The sequence below is a fragment of the Apis mellifera genome, linkage group LG10, assembly GCF_003254395.2.
Source record: "Apis mellifera strain DH4 linkage group LG10, Amel_HAv3.1, whole genome shotgun sequence".
Taxonomy (NCBI): domain Eukaryota; kingdom Metazoa; phylum Arthropoda; class Insecta; order Hymenoptera; family Apidae; genus Apis; species Apis mellifera.
The window spans coordinates 5,915,006-5,933,171 of NC_037647.1; the positions used below are offsets into that span (position 1 = coordinate 5,915,006).

At 28.5% G+C, this 18,166-nt stretch overlaps 4 protein-coding genes across 8 annotated transcripts; 2 read left to right on the forward strand and 2 right to left on the reverse strand.

Moving 5' to 3' along the window:
• Positions 1 to 758: 758 nt before the first annotated feature.
• LOC100577877 (zinc finger protein 564) lies at positions 759 to 3,426 on the reverse strand. The gene is made up of 2 exons (XM_026443416.1): positions 3,165 to 3,426; positions 759 to 2,970 (listed from the first exon to the last, which is right to left on the reverse strand). The coding sequence occupies exon 2, from the start codon at positions 2,928 to 2,930 to the stop codon at positions 1,386 to 1,388; it is 1,545 nt and encodes a 514-aa protein (XP_026299201.1). The 5' UTR covers positions 2,931 to 2,970; positions 3,165 to 3,426; the 3' UTR covers positions 759 to 1,385.
• LOC100577839 (zinc finger protein 512B) lies at positions 3,410 to 9,655 on the reverse strand. 2 transcript variants are annotated; one of them, XM_026443417.1, is made up of 7 exons: positions 9,557 to 9,655; positions 9,421 to 9,472; positions 6,407 to 6,591; positions 5,408 to 5,604; positions 5,024 to 5,255; positions 4,311 to 4,713; positions 3,410 to 3,499 (listed from the first exon to the last, which is right to left on the reverse strand). In XM_026443417.1, exons 3-7 carry the CDS (start codon positions 6,419 to 6,421, stop codon positions 3,468 to 3,470), a joined length of 879 nt encoding a protein of 292 aa, XP_026299202.1. In that variant the 5' UTR covers positions 6,422 to 6,591; positions 9,421 to 9,472; positions 9,557 to 9,655; the 3' UTR covers positions 3,410 to 3,467. The 2 variants fall into 2 exon arrangements, with proteins under 2 accessions (XP_026299202.1, XP_026299203.1); XM_026443418.1 differs by lacking the exon at positions 3,410 to 3,499 and having other exon boundaries at positions 4,054 to 4,713.
• Positions 4,415 to 11,440, forward strand: LOC100576193 (keratinocyte proline-rich protein). Of its 2 annotated transcripts, none has more exons than XM_006562878.3 (3): positions 4,415 to 4,873; positions 9,436 to 9,676; positions 10,570 to 11,440. In XM_006562878.3, exons 1-3 carry the CDS (start codon positions 4,847 to 4,849, stop codon positions 11,067 to 11,069), a joined length of 768 nt encoding a protein of 255 aa, XP_006562941.1. In that variant the 5' UTR covers positions 4,415 to 4,846; the 3' UTR covers positions 11,070 to 11,440. The 2 variants fall into 2 exon arrangements, with proteins under 2 accessions (XP_006562941.1, XP_003250171.1); XM_003250123.4 differs by lacking the exon at positions 4,415 to 4,873 and adding an exon at positions 8,015 to 8,823.
• Positions 11,441 to 12,507: 1,067 nt separating this feature from the next.
• Positions 12,508 to 18,134, forward strand: LOC413995 (sensory neuron membrane protein 1). Of its 3 annotated transcripts, none has more exons than XM_026443419.1 (10): positions 12,508 to 12,656; positions 13,789 to 13,902; positions 14,850 to 15,007; positions 15,251 to 15,450; positions 16,108 to 16,310; positions 16,469 to 16,724; positions 16,886 to 17,097; positions 17,212 to 17,438; positions 17,546 to 17,767; positions 17,808 to 18,134. In XM_026443419.1, the coding sequence occupies exons 2-9, from the start codon at positions 13,798 to 13,800 to the stop codon at positions 17,745 to 17,747; spliced, it is 1,563 nt and encodes a 520-aa protein (XP_026299204.1). In that variant the 5' UTR covers positions 12,508 to 12,656; positions 13,789 to 13,797; the 3' UTR covers positions 17,748 to 17,767; positions 17,808 to 18,134. The 3 variants fall into 3 exon arrangements, with proteins under 3 accessions (XP_026299204.1, XP_026299205.1, XP_006562933.1); XM_026443420.1 differs by lacking the exon at positions 12,508 to 12,656 and adding an exon at positions 12,839 to 12,857; XM_006562870.3 differs by lacking the exon at positions 12,508 to 12,656 and adding an exon at positions 12,923 to 13,090.
• The last annotated feature ends 32 nt before the right edge of the window (positions 18,135 to 18,166 follow it).

An 18,166-nucleotide genomic window follows, 5' to 3' on the forward strand; every position in this document is an offset into this window, starting at 1 on the left:
CAATGGTGTAAAATACATTAAAGTGTATAAAATATTGAACAAACTATATATATATATATATATATATATATATATATATATATATATATATATATATATATATATATATATCTATGTGTATTAACAAGTATACAATGCAAAATAATTGCGTATTTCATGATATTGTGACTCTTGTTTTCGAGAGATGAGAACTTTGTAAGCACAAATAATTTTTAAAACTAATAATGTTGTCTCATCAAATTATAAATCATGTGCTTATTGAGCTCTAATCTCTGATTACAAGATTTTACAAATACAATACTTTTATTTCAGCTTTGATAAAAAAAAAAGAAAAAAAAAAAATAGAAAAATAACATGTACAAACAAAATGTTACTATTCATGAATATTTATTTTTCAAATGAGATAGTTAAGAGATCTAATTCTTTATGTAAGCTATTGTGCGATATTACACAGGCCTACAAAAATCAGACTTATAAACGATTAATATACCGTAAGATTTATCGATAATTGTATCGAATTTTAACAATATGCATAAAAGTAAGACAAACAGCGAGTTCCAGATACTTCTCAGCCATAAAATGTTGCATTGTATCATGTTTACCCCCGAAATTTTATGCGATTATATTTAAAAAGAAATTAAAAGCAGATGCTTATGTGAATGATAATTATATATACATATATGAAGAAAAATATATCAATGTATTTAAATGAAATTATATAAATCAATTCAATCATGCATATAACAAAATGTATAATAAGATATAATAATCATTAATTAATTAGAAATGGCTACAGCAGGACTGATAGCTTTGTGTATTGCTTTTTTCAATATATTGGGGCAGACATGATACAGCCAAATATAAATGTCACAATAACTTAATATTACATTTTCCTCTAATATAAAACACAGAAAATTTATGACGTGATTATATTATTTTAATAAACTGCTAAAAAATTACCTTTATTATCTGATCAAAAAAGTTCTATTATTTAGGAATTATATACGAGGTTCTTAATTATATTTGTTAAAATAATGTCATTTATTTTCTAATGATATTTTGAACAGGTGAGAAAGATGATTTTGTATTTTACATGATTGTTAAAAAAATATACAGATATATGTTTATTCTTAAAGAGAGAGGTAAAACTGGAATACAGTTTATTTTAGAACTTTTTGATCAGATATGATCGAATGTACTTATCTATAATTTATAAGTTATTTATTGCCAGTCATATTTAATTGTGTTTAATATATGCTACAGAGTGATTTATAGCAACGGCACGAGTTTCATTATTACGAGTAATTTTTACGTAATTTTTAGCGACAGCTTTTACGATTTATTTTTATTCCCGCTATCTGTAAAATTACAATGTTACCTTATATTCATAGCGCGTTTTGCAATTTAATTTTATTGTTTGCTAAGGTTACATTATTGTTTCCATTAGTATAATCTGCAGTTTTATTTTTTAATTCACTGAGTATTATATCACTGATGGATTGTTCCTTTTGTTCCCCATTACAATCCTTTAATATTTCTTTTTTAACATTTTCAATATTATGATCTTCCTGAAGATGTAAAACTAAAGAAGGTAAGGCATAAAATAATTTGTCACAAAGATTGCACTGGAATGTCTTGCCATCTGCTGCCTGTAAACAATATTCATAATCTTTCATAGAACTATATGTTTGTCTATGTAATGCTAAATGTTTTTCATGGTCCATAGCAAGAATAAATTCGTAAGAACAAATTGGACACTTTAAATTATGCTTTGTCCATATAGTATGTGCTTTTAATCGATGTAAACTATCATAAATTTTACCACAAACAGGACACTTCATGCATTTATGATTATTTAATGTTTCTATGCTTTCATATAATCCACTACATTCCTTACACTGATAATTTCTTTCCCTTCTACATGCATGTTTAAACCAATGTTTTTCTAATTGTGGTAATAAATCAAATACTAGTTTGCAAAGGGTACATACGAATCTTCCGCGACGATCTCTTTTCATAGTAAAGTTTGATGTTCTAATATCCCAGTGTTTTTCAAAATTATTCTTACGCATTAAATTTTCATTACAAAATTCACATTGGTCTTGATGTTTAGATAAGTGAGTGAATAACATACCAGGCTCAGTATTTGTATAATTACAAAAGGAACATATAAAAGTATCATCTTCCTTATACATATGAGAATATAAATGTTTTTGGAATGAATTTGGAGTAAAAAACAGTGCACCACAGGCTGGACATTTCAGATAAGGTTTACCTCTTTCTGTATAATATAATGGCAAAGGTCTTAAGGTTTGTAGCCAGTCAGTATGATCTTTGGAATCTAAAATATTTTGATCCATAGAAGACTCTTCATAATCTATTTCTTCCATGGTTGGCACACGTTCATCTATATCAGTAGAAATGATTGAATGTTCTTCCTCTTTTATTTCAACTATTGGTTCATGTTTGGGTATAAGTTTTCTTAATAATAGCATTTTATTACGTCGTTTTGAACAATGTCGGACTTTAGATTTCTTGTTATCTAAAGAGCATTCATTATTTAATTTTTTTGTCACTAATGCATTGTCTGATTCTAGTTGTGTTATTATTATAAACTCTTTATTATTAGGTACAGAAGTAACATATGATAAAGGTGAGTCAGCTCTTAAATCATCCCAATCACTAATAGTACTTTCACTAGTAATTTCAGAATCATTTTCAATTGACAAAAGTTCAGAGGATACATCATCTTCCTGAGATTCAATATCATCATCATCTGCAGAGAGAAGTGCTGTTCTTAATATTTCTCCATTTACTAAATAACTATCTCTTTCATAACTTTCACCATCATTTCTTGTTTCATTAGTTTCTTCATCTTCTATTGCATTTTTTGAAAAATCTTTACATTCTGGATCTTCTAATGTTAACATTTTGTATTTATAAAAATTATATGATTTGTACTGATAATTACTGTAACACAAAAGATAAAATATTACTTCTGATTACAAATTGTTTACATGAAATATTTTCAAAGAGGAAACATAACCTCACTTTTTCTTATAACGCATCTTTTGCGTTCATAACGTTCAATCATAAGTAAATAATAATTAAAATAAATTCTTAAACATATCTTGGTAATAATCAAATAAACAAAATGTACTTACATGTGGACATTTAACGTAGCCCCTCCTTATGACGCTCTTTGTGGTGCAAACATCGATTTGTATCTGCGTGGAATTCTTTAAAGACGTATTAGAAGACGGACAAAAAAAATATTTATTACAAGGGAAATTCTTCATTCAATTTTCAAAATTCCACGAAATTCGTAATTCTTTAAGTTTTCATTATTCACATTCGAATAACTTTGATCAGCTGTTTTCTGATTACACAAAATTGACAGGACGTCTCGGTGCGCGTCCAACCGATGACCTGCCGATGGTGACACGAAAAGTATTTCTCAACTTCTATTATAAACTTCTATATATTCCATGCAATTTATCTAAAATAAGAAAAAATCACTTAAAATACTTAACTACATGCATTAAAAATTATTATAATTTACATAATATAATTCATTTTTCATTTAATAAAATATATTGCATTATATCAAAATGCGAAATACATTTATTAATTGTCTTTCATATATAAAATGTGAAGTTGAGAAACACTGTTATAGAAATAACGCGTGTATATAACTGTACACAGATATACATAGAGATATAAGAAGATCTGAGATTTATTAGAACAGATATGAGAAAAATATTTTTAATATGTATGTATTTATACTTGATTTGCATTTATAAAAAAGTAACAAGTAAAATTAATATACAAAATTATTATTTTTAATATCTTTATTTTAATATTTTGTGTGTTTGTGTGTGTATGTGTGTATATTATATTACATAGGAAAAATAGAATCGTAAAAAAAAATATAAATAACAATAAGTTCTAAATATTCCTTTTTAATTATAATAAATATATATTTAACTTTCTTAATGAATATAATTATTTTAATTATTTAACAATATTTGCAAACCATTTATTACCAAATTAAATATCAAAGTATAATATATTACGAAGAAATGTTTCTTCTTAAAAATACTTACATAAAAATTTCGTCAATCTAACAAATCAAAGATAATCTATTTAATATTTATTTTCTAAATTCTCAAATTAGATTTCTTTGAGTGAATTGTACGGTATTTCAATTTTCTAACAATCGATTCTCAATATTTATTGCAATTCACTCGAATGTTCAAACGATATTATCGAAGATTATATTTTTCGAGATATATTCTTTCAATTCTTACTTCGTTTCTTATGTTCGTGTCCATGACCGTAGTCGTGAGCGTACGAAAGAGGTTGATAGCCGTAACCGTGGCCGTGACCGTATTCGTGACTAAAACCGTGGTGACCGAAACCATGTCCGAAACCGACGCCAAAACTATGACCGAAGTGTACGGGCAGTGAGTGACCATGCAACGCAGGATAAATGTGTCCACCGCCATAACCATATCGAGCGGCATATGCTCCTGCACCAATTGCGCCTGCACCAAGGAACGGAATTGGTGGTTGGACCGGAATCGGAACTGGAACCGGAACCGGTATTGGATACACTTGTTTTACTGGAACTGGATACGGTTGTTGTACTGGAACTGCAACGGGATGTTTCACCGGTATCGGGATAGGACGTTCCACTGGAACTGGAACTGCCTAAAAAACAATTAAATTCGATTAATTACTAGTTTCTGAGAAAGTATTTCCACAATTTGAATCAAAGTGATTAGATCGAATGTGTGATATTTAAGAAGAATTGTAAAAGTTAACCTTAATGTGATGACTATCTATGTATATAATCATACTTTTTTCTAAGGTAACACCATATCTTTAATTCTTAAATCGTTTTTCCAAAATAATTATTAATTTTAAGCAATCTAATATTATTCATCCTTATTCTATTAATTTCATTTGAACAATAAATTGGAATATTTGTTATAAGAGAAAATTTTAGAATATTTTTTACCTCGGGTATCGGAATAGGAACTGGTACTGGTTTATGAATGATCTTTTCAATCGGAACTGGGATCACCTTCTCGACAGGCACATGATACGGTTTTTCGATGTAAACTGGCTCTGGAACAGGAACTGGTTTCTCCAGAACTACATGTTTTGTTATATATACTGGAACCTTTAATAATTCGGTTCTTCCGACTGATATAGGAAAAGCTTTTCCATATGAAAATCCACCATGTAATCTGTAAAATATTATAAGTATTATTTTTAAATTTTTAAAAATTTAACATTAGAACTATTTATTTATAATGCGATAAGTACTACTATTTAGAATTAAAATATAATAAAAATATTAATAAATTTTAAAATAATGAATTTTAAAATTTATTTTTACCCTCCATGAGGTAAATCAAAAGGAGGATATTTTAATCCTTTCCAAATTGGACCACCCAGCCATGGTTGTCCATGGCCATATCCATAAGGATTTGGTATTCCAATCCATCCATTAGATTCTGGTATTCCTCGTTTACTTTGTTTTGTTTCGTTTGTTTCTGCAGTTAAGGCGTAACCACAGAAAAATATTAAGAACAACTGAAATTTAATGTTTATAAAATTATGATAATAAAATTAATATATATTATATGAATATATACATTATATAGATATGAATTTTTTTTTAAAAATGAAATGAATAAAAGAAATAATGCATTTATGTGGTAAATTATTTAATTCTAATTTTTCTTTAATAATTTATCTTTAGTTTAATTATTTGAATAAGAAAAATTTGCTAATTCAGTGTTGTTATCAATTTATCACGTTTATTTAATACGTCTATTTAGCAATATTGCAGATTTCTTGGTATATTTGGTTGAGATTCAGAAATGATCAAAAAATTATCACTACTCAAATTCTAATTTACTTCGATCGCTTCTAAATATTCCATTCTAACTAAAATGGAAAATTAACAATGAGTAAGTCAAACAAATTGTTATAAATGAATGTATCTTGAATATAACGAGTTAGTGTTAAAAAACTTTTATAATTATTAAAAAGACTTAGAAATATAAGAAATATTTCTTTTTTTAAAATTGAATTATTGATTATATAATTAAAATACAAATAAATAAAAATTATTGATATTTAATAAAATAAAATGATAGAGATAAATTTATGATTTCTAATAGTCATCTAAAGTTTTTTTTATAGTAATATTTAAATATTATTTTACAGTAATAAGAAAAAGATAACAGTTCATCTAACTCATATGTTATAATAAAGAAAAAGAAGACGTACAATACATACTAGGAAAACTTTTCCAGAGAAAGAATTAGTCCGAAAGAAGATTGAAAGAAACGATTTTTCGTCATTAATGATACTTGTTAATTATTCTTACCGAGATCATATACATTGTAGTCTCGTCGAGAAGAAACTGTTCAATGAATCGAGAAAACGGTAGGTTTATATATTTCTCGTGTATCGAGATAAACAGATCGATTGATCCAGATGGTCCAAGTCAGGTTCCCGTGTTTGATGTGATCAGGAACTCGACCTTGTTAATTGACGGGTTTTGTATTTCCGCTGAAGAAAGTAGTCAAGAATTGGATCTTGTTTATGCCATATTTGATATCTATTTTTGAATTTAAAAAGCTTATATTCTTGAAATATAAGCTTCTTGAATTTTTAGTTTGAATTCATATAATGTTATGACAAATTTTATTAACATTGTTTAAAGTGATTAAACTTTGAATTTAGAATAATATTTTATTGAATAGGATTTCAATTTTGTCTTCTTGTCTCTTCTCTTTTTTTCTATTGTATTCTATTCTTTATTTATCTTTCTTTATGCTTTGTCTTTTCTTTTTGTCTTTTTTTAAAATATTTTATTTAGAAATTGAAAAAATAATTGTAATTGACTTTTTTCATTAATTATATATAACATAAAATAGTATCGTATATAGTATAATAATTGCATATAGTAGATAATATTCTTATCATTATAATTAATTAATCGATTAAATATGAGTTTATCGCTTCATAATATACTATTTCATAATCACTCGTGTTTACCTATTTCTACTTTAATTATTTTATCTATTTATTGTTTTGAGCATGTAGAGGGAAATTAAACATAAAAGCAATAATAATTACCAATAAATGGCATAATGAAATATGGATATATATGCATATGTATGCATATATATGTATAAACTATATTTAAGAAAAATAAATCTTGAAAAAATAAATTGAATGCTATTTTAAAATCATATATATATTTTAAATCATGTATAATATCGTTTTCTTTTAAATTAAGTATCAATTTTACAATGAAAATCTTAAAATAAGGAATAAATAAATTTACATTAGTAAAATATTTCAAATTAGTTTAGCAACTTGATTAACGACTATAGAAACTATAAAAACTGAAAAGAATACTTTAATTTCAATTCAAATTTCAATTCAAATCTGCCTAAGATATCTTCCTCGAAATTCTTTCGACATTCTTGACATTCTCGAGAATTTATAGAAAGATTCCACGAATAGAATAAATCAGGATTCATATCACGATTCAAACCTGTTGTACGCATAGTTCTGTAACGCGGAGGTATTGACTTTACTCGACCAACAAGATCAAGAAAATGAACCGGACCGTTTCTTACACCAGAGGTGATAGTTTGTTTCCGTATTGGCCGCATCCGCGAACTTTCTTAACTTTCATTTTCTAATACGTACGAGCTACTTCTAATACCGATCATCCATTATTCATCATTATAAATGCTAGTGAACGCATAACATGGTTGTACGTGTGTATCAATCCAATGTCTATAATGACGAAATAGTTGACCATCAAGTTTAATGGCTTTAATTAATTTTTAATCCATTTCCATTCAATTCTTTAATTTCAATGACTTTGTTTTATTTTTCAGATAAATTTCAAATGTAATCAATATAAAAGAAAAAAGATAACAATTTTATATATATGTCAATGTTATTTTACATCTCTTTCAATGATGATCATCGAAACGATTTGAATATATCACAGATAAATAAAATCTAATCTAAGAGGAATAATCCAAAAAGGATTCTTATTCAAATAATATTTCTTCTTCAAAATAACCGAATGTCATGTTTCACGATCAATAAGCGAGAATTTTTTTCGAGAATTGAAACAAAGCTACTTGATCGTTCGAATTAATTTATTTTAGAATCGATGAAGAATAAATCACCAAGAACGTTAATGACAATTATCGAGTCATTTTGATTATTTCCTAACGCACACTTACGAGAAACTATTATTAGTATTCTTCTAAGCTAAAGCTGCAACAACATTTCCGTCAGGATGTAAAAAAAAAAAGTATTCAGTCGCATAACCAGGTTGCTATAGAATCGTGTCACGATCAGGCGCATCGCTGTTCTTATTAATTTGAATCTTCACGTAGACAATTTTCACTTGGCTATAGATTGTCTATCCGAACGATCTCGAAGACGATAACCCATCATACGTGAAGTACTACCCATACGATCGTTCTAATATTTGAATGGACGAATAACCCTTCTCGTTCTCTTATGCACATAGTCGTGCTAGTTAGGCATACGAAAGAAAAGCGGTCACTACCAATATTTGGCCATCACCCAGGATAGGTAACAGCGAAAGTTCATTGACGATACTTCTTCCTAGTGTGATGTGTCACCAGTGGATGCCCTATAAATACTTATGGGGGTCATCAATAGCGAGCAGTTTTTCTTCGGCATCGTAGTCGTCAGCTTAGACTTAGGGAGTCTTCCTAAGGATCAATTATGAAGATTATTTTGGTATTTTGTTCCGCTGGTTCTATTTTTTTAAATCTTCATCATCTTTGATGTTATATTCGCGTCATTTTTATCTCATTTTGTTTAATTCTTTCCCTTTTGTAATGGTTAAATTGTTTGTTTTTAATAGTGTTTTTAAAGTTGTGATTAAATTAATTATAAATCAGTGATTGAAGGAATGGAGAATTATTGAGGACATATATATAAAATTGTTTAATGAACAATTTTCTTTTATTGGCAGTAAAGTTTTAATTTATAATTTTACTTATTTTTTCTTGATACTTATTTAGTTTATAACTTATTGAAAGTTGATTAATTAAATATGTACATATTTTCTTTTATGAGTATAAATAATTATGCAATTTAAGTGATGTTTATTTTTAAATGAAAACAAAAAATAAAAACTTATATTGTTTTTGTAATAACATGATTATATGAAATTTGATATAAGTATATTGATATCTAATTCTATATAATAATTAAATTATAATTATTTATTAATTTTTGTTTTTTTTAAATAATCTTATATTAAAAAATTTTTGTATAAAAATTGCATCAAATAGTATTTATATTTCTCGATATTTATATTTATGCACTTACTCGATTTATTTGCAGATTCTTCCATTATTCCTGGTAATCAGTACAGCAATTACTGTCGAAAAACATGAAAAGAATAACAATAAATTATTAAAGAAACATGATAAAAGAGGACTCGCAAATTTAGAATATAATTTACCTGAACCTGCATATCATCCTCCTGAACCAGCTATCTTTGAACCTTCTGCTCCCGATCTAGGACATTTGGAATCAGTAGTAGCACCAGTTGCTCCTCCACCGGCTGTATTACATCCAGCTCGTTAGTATATTTTACTTTATAATGCATAATAAAAATATTAAAAATGATCAAATTTGTTGAACACAGGATGGACTATTTTATATCATCATATCAATATTATTTTCGTCATTAATGATCACAGTAATATTTTTATTTCACAGATTAAAGGATTAAAAGATGAAAAAGAAAAATACTATATTTCTTAGCTCGATGAATTCGTTGAAAAAATTATAAGTGAAATATTATTTTGAAAGTGTATCATCGAAGAGAAATTTAAATATTCTTTAATTGCTTTTGAATAATAATAAAAGTTCGAATTTATGAAAGAAAGAATTATTACTATCGTTATTTATAATTAAGAACATGTTTTTGAGTAATTGAATTTAGATATGGAATATAAATTAGATTTAATATTCTTATTTCAAAGGGCTTGATGACGAAAGAAATTTTCTAAGTAGTATTTTCTTTTTTGATTCTCTTTAACTATCCTGTATTATTTTTCTTTTCTATTTATTTTTTCGACTGGAAATAAACAATAAGTGATTTTTAATTTTTTTAATTTAGAAATATTTATTTCTACAATAGGAAACGAGAAACTTTCATTTTTAAACTTATTATTTTTATTATTATATATTATATATCTCTATATTTATATTTACTTCTAGGTACCTTTGTTATAATATATAAAAATCACGAGTGAGCCAGCTTAGCAAAGGACTATAATACCATCTTTTTCTTCGTTATTAAACTTCATCCAATTCAAGATTAAAGCATCCTCATTAATTGTGAAATCCTCGTCACAAAGATGTAACTTAAAGAATGACAATTCTAAAAAACACTAATCATAAATATCATCGTGCATATCTACCATACATTACGTATTTAATCAAACTAAAATATTTCTATTTCAACAGCTGCAGTTCCAGTTCCTGCAGTACCGGTGCCACAGCCCGTTCCACATCCGGTTCCAGTCGCGGTGCCGCAGCCCGTTCCACATCCGGTTCCAGTCGCGGTGCCTCAGCCAGTTCCACATCCGGTTCCAGTCGCGGTTCCTGTGACCAAACACGTGCCAATTCCTGTACCCATTGATCGAGCGGTTCCAGTTCCAGTGGATCGTCCTGTCCCCGTACCAGTCGCGGTTCCGGTCCCGAAACCGTATCCGGTCCACGTGGAGAAGATAGTGCACGTCGATAGACCCGTTCCAGTGCCATTCGAAAAGCCAGTCCACGTGCCGGTAGATCGACCAGTGGCTGTTCCTGTTCCAGTGCCAAAACCATATCCGGTTCCCTTCGAGAAGATAGTTCACGTGGACAGGCCTTATCCGGTCCATGTGGCGGTACCTTATCACGTTCCCAAACCTTATCCAGTTCCAGTCGCTATTCATGCTCACAAGTCGCATGGATGGCTCAAATAAGACTCCATTGGAATATTCTTGTTAGATATTGATAGTAGAACTACTAACGGTTGGTTTTAACGAACCTGTACAGAATTTGATGTTTTATTTTATTAAATTCTTTTATTTAATATTGTTTACTACTTGACTTGCTTTTTGGATATTATAATTGAAATTTGTTTATTCAAATTGTTTGGGGAGGCAGAGATAATTAAGTTTTAAAGAAAGTTTATAATATGCAAATCTATATAATATATAGAAAATTTGTGAACATTTATAAATTGGAGTAATTTTGAAGAAAAATTACAAACCAGTTATTTTGACTGCGTTAGTACTTCTTACATGAGAAACATTATATTAAGAATATAATATATTCAAAAGAATTACCTAGGATATTATCATCAGTTCAATCACTATTTCAATATTTAGTTGATTGTTTTTTTGATTCTTTTGATACTAGTCCAATAACAATATATATTTTTACTAGTCGATTGTTAATTACATAGTTAGATATTTTTAATAAGTAAAATGATGTATTGCAAAGATGTAGTGCAAATATTTCATGGACAGATATTGGCAAAATTTTTTTCTATTAACAAATTTTTAATACATTTTGAAGTTGTAAAAAGGAAAATTAATAAAATTGTTCTTTAAAAAATATTTTAATTGATATTATTGATATTTATTTATTACTTTAATATTTTACTTTAATACTCATCGTAATCCTTTATCAACATCATTTTATCTTTATCATTATTTTAAAGCGATTATTATAATTTTAATTTTAAAATATCATGTATCATTTAATTCAATTTCCTTAACCGTGTCGTATAAGTACAACTAATAATGTAAAAGTTTTCGATTCGAGCGTGTTTTATAAAGAGATATCTATAGAATGCTCATATTTAATACATTCTTCTACACTTTTGCGCTCGATAGGCGTTACACTTGACACCAAAGAATAACGTAGTGTCATAAAAAACAAATCTATAAAAACTTAAATTCTTAACACAAGAATTTTACTTTTTGTCATTCGAATTTTCTATCCAGAAAATAAATTTTTATAACTATTAAATTAAAAGAAAAAATCATGATAATGATCAAACTATTGAATAATTTTAGAGATTTATGTACCAAAGAAAATTTTAATTTCTAAAAAATAAATTTAAAAAATTTATCAAAAATCAATCGGTTCACAATTAAATGTAATTCAAATTACACGTTTCTCCACTTTTTGAAAAATGATTTTGCACGAATGATTTGTCGAATCAGCCATCTCAATGTAATATCTTTTACAAATTAGATCTTAACGAATTTTGTTACTTTCTTCAAAATAAATTCAGAAAATATTTCGAGAAAAAGACACCCTAAAATTTGTATTAAAAAGTTTCGAAATAATTCGCACATAGATAGCGCAAAAATTTGCGATACGTGGTGACGCAGGAGTGGACGCGTGACCGGTGTCGTCATCGAGCTTCATCGTGGCACGAAACTGTCAGTTCTTTCACGCGAACACTCGAAGATCGACGATACAGGATCTAATAAAACTTATTCGTTCTCCTCTCGATCGACCATCGACACTGTATCCACAATCTCGTTTATTTTAAGGTGTGCAAAAAAGTTTGCGCGACAAACTCTTCTTTGTTGAAAGTTGAAGAACAAGTGACGAAATCGACAAAAGATTACAACTAGAAAAAAAAAAAAGAGGAAAAATTAAGAAAAAAATAATTTCCTTTAATTATAATAATAATTGTATTATGTATAACGCAGTGGAGGAGAAATTTTGAAAAATTGGCACGAATATTTATAGTACGTAATATTCCAATGTAAAAAAAAGTTCTTGGAAATCGTACTAGTTCGCGTTTTTTTTTTCGAGGATATTTGAGCAAATGCGTTTCAAAAAATTGATACATGATATAACGACTCGATTTTTCCATCGAGGAGTCCATGTTATCCTGCATTCGTCGTTTGTGAAACTGCAATCGTTTGTAACAACCGGAAGAAAGCTTCATGAAACTCTTCGTGTACCCGTCGGACGCAAGGTTTTCAAAATTTGATCAAAGTTGTCGCGTTTCGCGATCGAAAATTAAATTACGGATCTTCGATTGATCGTTTCAATGTTTGTTTAACGCTAGAATTATTGAAATTAACAAAATAATCAGCTTTATATTTTTCAGAATTAACGATGAGCTATATTTGACAACTGATTAAATTTATTTATTTATCTTTATTATATAAATGGAATTATATTCTTTTTTCTTTCGTTAATTTATTTATGTCTTTTCAATGTTCAAAGAAAAAAGACATTGCAATTTTATATTTTACTTTATTATATCTTTTTATCGTTATATCTTTTCTGCAATGCCTTCATTGATTTCATTATTTTATCTTTTTTTCCTCCTTTTTTTTTATTACAATTTTTTATTTTATTTTATTTTATTTTTTTAAGTTTATTTCCTGTTTTTTTTTTCACTGACGATGGAAAATTTTATCTTCGATTGTAACATATATTGTATAAATTATTTATGCTTGGAAAAATTTTTTCATTTATATCTGATATGATATAATGAAAAGAAAAAAAACTTAAATGCATCAATATAGTTAATACTCTTATATTTTGTTTACATCTCTTCTTGTTGAATTTCTTCTTAATATATTATTTTAAATCCACGTATCGATCGGGAAAGTGATTACACATGAATATAAAATGGATTGACACCGATAATTGTGATTGTTTTAGTGTGTTACTATGAAGCCGAAAAAATTAGGAATCATTGGCGGTTCATTGCTTGCTTTTGGAATTTTGATCTGTGCAATTGCCTTTCCTCCATTTCTGAGATCACAAGTGAAAAAAGTGAGTGAAAAAAATAAAGAAATTTTGTTTGATTATAATAATATTACACAATTTATTAATAATTACGAAGTAAATTGGTTCGCTTTAATGGTTGAAATTTGAAAATTTTGAAATTTTAATTCATAACATTTATTTATGTAACGCGAAAAAATTTTCCATTCAAATTTACATAAGAATACAGATTTTATATTGAAGATATATTGTATTTAAATAAGTATATTTTTTTATTGTGTTCATTCAAATTAAAATAATGATTTTCCCATTCTATTTCTCGATTTTATCAACTTTATCAACTATGATTACGATAAACGTGACGTATCAAATTATCATGATTTAAACATTATATAGTTTTATATATACGTCGTTATTATTGCATTCAATTTTTCATTAGTTTTTACCTGTCATTATTTTTAATCGCACTTTATTCTCATTTATTAGTATTCATTATATTCAGCATTACTTTCAATTTTATATAATTGTTTCTCTACTTCAGCATCAAACTTTTTTTATTCTTGTTACATCTTCTTTTTATCTGAAATAGAAGATTTTAATCTTATTTTTTTATCTAAGTTTATCATTATTGTTGAATAAATTAATAATTAATTATAATTTTTTAAAAAAAGATATTACATTATTAACAAAAATGATTCTATCTGATTATTATCTAATTTCTATATCTGTTCTATATCCTTCTTAAATTTCATTCAAATTGAAACTTTAATCAAAAATTCAAACATTTAAAGCTTATATCTACTTTAATGAAAAACATGGAAATATTATAACTTTTACAATAATCACAAATGTACAAATAAATAAAAAACGATTATCTATTCGTAATTATTACATTAATGTGAGAAATTACAACGAATAATGATATCGTTATATCTAAACATATTTTTTTATATTACGTAAATATTATATATAATTAAAAGTTTATAAATTAATAGCAAATAGCCTTGAAAGATGGATCCGAGATGCGGGAATTATGGTCCAATTTCCCTGTCCCTTTGGACTTTAAAATTTATCTTTTCAACGTGACGAATCCCATGGAAATTACAGCGGGGGAGAAACCAATTCTCGAGGAAGTAGGACCATTTTTTTACGAGTGAGTGATGCATATACATCAACGACAAGATCTATGAAATTAACACTCAAACTTTCGTTTCTTTTTTTTTCTTAAATCTTATCTTATCAAAATCAAGAATACGATATATAATACTTTTCTCACCCAATCCAAATACACGAAAAAAATATATATGGAAACATTTATGTTTTCATTTTAAATCATCTTCATTACAACTCTTGTCCGAAGAAAAAAACTTCTAACAGTAAAAATCGATCGTTCCAGCGAGTACAAACAAAAGGTGGATCTGGTCGATCGAGAAGAAGACGACAGTTTGGAGTACAACTTGAAAGCGACGTGGTTCTTCAATCCATCTCGAAGCGAAGGGTTGACCGGCGAGGAAGAGCTGATCGTTCCTCACGTTCTCATTCTGAGCATGATCAAACTCACCCTCGAGCAGCAACCGGCCGCCATGGGGATTCTCAGTGAGTTTCTCGATCATTCCTTTCATTCCACCTTCGCGTCAAACATATTTCCTTTATTTCGATTCGAAAAGTAAAGGTCGACTTTACCTTAGAATACTTGAGAAATACTTGACACTCGTTCAACGAAGAAAGAGGGTCAAGAGAAACGATTTTACTTATACCTAAATAAACGATAAGTTACCCTCGCCTTGAACAAATGGATCAATTGATTCACGTAACGCCTTGTTTAACTATCGTACGTGTCTATTTCCGTGTTTCTTATAGGTGTTTCTTCCAGGTGTTTTTCATAAGAGAATCTTTACACGTGTATGAGCTGCAAATTATAGGAAATATGCTTTTAGTTTCATAAGTTTAATAACACGATAATAATAGAGTGAAAAGTTTTTCTTGATAAACGAGTTACGTTGGTATTTTGATTTATAAATAATTTAGAATTTATCTTTAAAGAATAATATTTTTTTTTAAATAATATGTTAATGATACGTTGCTTTAGAGATAATAAATTCAATTTGTTCATGTATTTATTTTTCATAAAATTTTCATTGGAAAATTGATATCAATGACTATAAATCTTTATCGAAAGATTTAATTTAACTTTTCCAGAATAAGATAAACACAGATTATTAATTAATTAAAAATTCGCGGTTTTCCTTCCAGATAAGGCTGTGGATAATATTTTCAAGAAACCAGAATCCGTGTTCGTAAGAGCGAAGGCGAGGGAAATACTTTTCGACGGTCTACCAGTTGATTGCACGGGAAAAGATTTCGCCTCGAGCGCAATTTGCAGCGTTTTGAAAGAAAAGGACGACGCTTTGATAGCCGATGGACCAGGACGTTACTTGTTCTCACTCTTCGGCCCTGTACGTATATTTATTTTACGATTCGATAGTAAATTCAATCGATCTCTATTCGTGTATAATTTTTAATAAAAATCACGCGTAATTCTGCTCGATTTTTCTTCTATCACCGATACAGAGAAAATATATTCAATGAGATTTCGATATGATATTTTTACAAGAAAAATGGCACCGTTCTTCCCGAACGTATACGAGTGTTGAGGGGTATAAAGAATTACAAGGACGTGGGGAAGGTAACCGAAGTCAATGGAAAAACGAAGTTGGACATTTGGGGAGAGGGCGATTGCAACGAATTCAATGGCACAGACTCGACGATCTTCGCTCCATTGCTCACGGAACAAGACGATATTGTCTCATTCGCTCCTGACATTTGCAGAAGCATGGGGGCCCGTTTCGATTCATACACAAAAGTCAAAGGTGGAGTATTATTATTTCAATCAGTCTTTTTCTTTCGATAATGACGAATATACTTTCTTCATTTTCGCGTGGATAAATTTATTTTAAGATAGACAAAGATTAATAAAATAATAAGTTCTTTTTTCTTCTATAGTTTATATTTCTTTTTTTTCTTCGAACAGGCATCAACACGTACCATTACAAGGCTGATTTGGGCGACATGAGCTCACACCCGGAGGAGAAATGTTTCTGTCCCTCTCCAGATTCTTGTTTAACGAAAAATCTCATGGATTTGACCAAGTGCGTAGGTGCTCCTCTCATAGCTTCCCTCCCACATTTACTTGGTGCTGAAGAAAAGTATCTAAAAATGGTTGATGGACTTCATCCGAACGAGGTGACTATTATCTTCAATTTAATAGATATTCCATCTCATTTTCTGTATTTTATATCACGTTACGTGCATACGTAAGTTTAAAACGTGATTTTTTTCCTTTTTTCTTTTTTACAGGAAGAACACGGAATCGCCATGGACTTCGAGCCAATGACAGCTACTCCCTTAAGCGCGCACAAGAGGTTACAATTTAATTTATATCTTCACAAAGTTGCAAAGTTCAAATTAATGAAGAACTTCCCGGAATGTTTGTTCCCAATATTCTGGGTCGAGGAAGGAATACTGTTGGGTGACGAATTCGTGAAGAAATTGAAGACCGTGTTCAAGACAATAAGCATAGTCGGGTAAATATCCTTCTTCCTTTTTTATTTTATCATCTTATTTTGCAATAATATCTTGTCACATATATAATCTCGAATACGATCTTGAATCATTCATATTTATTATTCAGATTTATGAAATGGTTCACAATAGTAAGTGGTACTTGCGTGAGTGGAGCAGCTGCCGCGTTATTCTTCAAGAACAAAGATAAAAATAAACTGGACATCACAAAGGTAACGCCGCAAAAAGGTGAGGAGAAGAAATGGCCTAACCAGATGACTATAAGTACGATACAAAGCGCAGCAGTACCCCCTAATCTCGACGCGGATTAAATATATTCCTTCATTTTACAATATATATATATATATATATATATATATATATATATATATATATATATATATATATATTTGTTTTTGCATATTCGTTGAAAATTTGTAAGAACAATTTTGAGTAAGAACGGAGACTTGTGTTTTATAAGTATAAGTGAATCATTTTTGAAACGGGTCATTATTGAATTGTAACGCCTCAAAATATTTGCAATATAGTGCAATAATAATTATGGATCGTATGGTGTATATGTTAGAAGATTTGATATAACAATTATTAGATCATTCTGGCTAATATGAATCATTTAAAAAGTGATGGCTGTGCCTTCACTTGTAACATATTTCGTGCAAATATTTTGATTCGTATTTTAAAAAAGCCAGAGGGAAAAAGGAAAAGGATAAGGAAGTGGGAGAAAAAGGAA

Bases quoted from the DNA above. Each gene is read 5' to 3' on its own strand.
- LOC100577877 (XM_026443416.1), bottom strand. From the start codon at position 2,930: ATGTTAACATTAGAAGATCCAGAATGTAAAGATTTTTCAAAAAATGCA.
- LOC100576193 (XM_006562878.3), top strand. From the start codon at position 4,847: ATGTATATAATCATACTTTTTTCTAAG. The intron at 4,874-9,435 runs GTAACACCATAT...ATTTATTTGCAG, and splicing joins TAATCATACTTTTTTCTAAG to ATTCTTCCATTATTCCTGGT. The intron at 9,677-10,569 runs GTTAGTATATTT...CTATTTCAACAG, and splicing joins GGCTGTATTACATCCAGCTC to CTGCAGTTCCAGTTCCTGCA.
- LOC100577839 (XM_026443417.1), bottom strand. The intron at 4,714-5,023 runs GTAAAAAATATT...ATTGTTTTTTAG, and splicing joins TTCCTATTCCGATACCCGAG to GCAGTTCCAGTTCCAGTGGA. The intron at 3,500-4,310 runs GTAAGAATTGAA...TTCTTATTTTAG, and splicing joins ACACGAACATAAGAAACGAA to ATAAATTGCATGGAATATAT.
- LOC413995 (XM_006562870.3), top strand. From the start codon at position 12,938: ATGCGTTTCAAAAAATTGATACATGATATAACGACTCGATTTTTCCAT. The intron at 16,311-16,468 runs GTACGTATATTT...TATTTTTACAAG, and splicing joins TGTTCTCACTCTTCGGCCCT to AAAAATGGCACCGTTCTTCC. The intron at 17,439-17,545 runs GTAAATATCCTT...TTTATTATTCAG, and splicing joins AAGACAATAAGCATAGTCGG to ATTTATGAAATGGTTCACAA.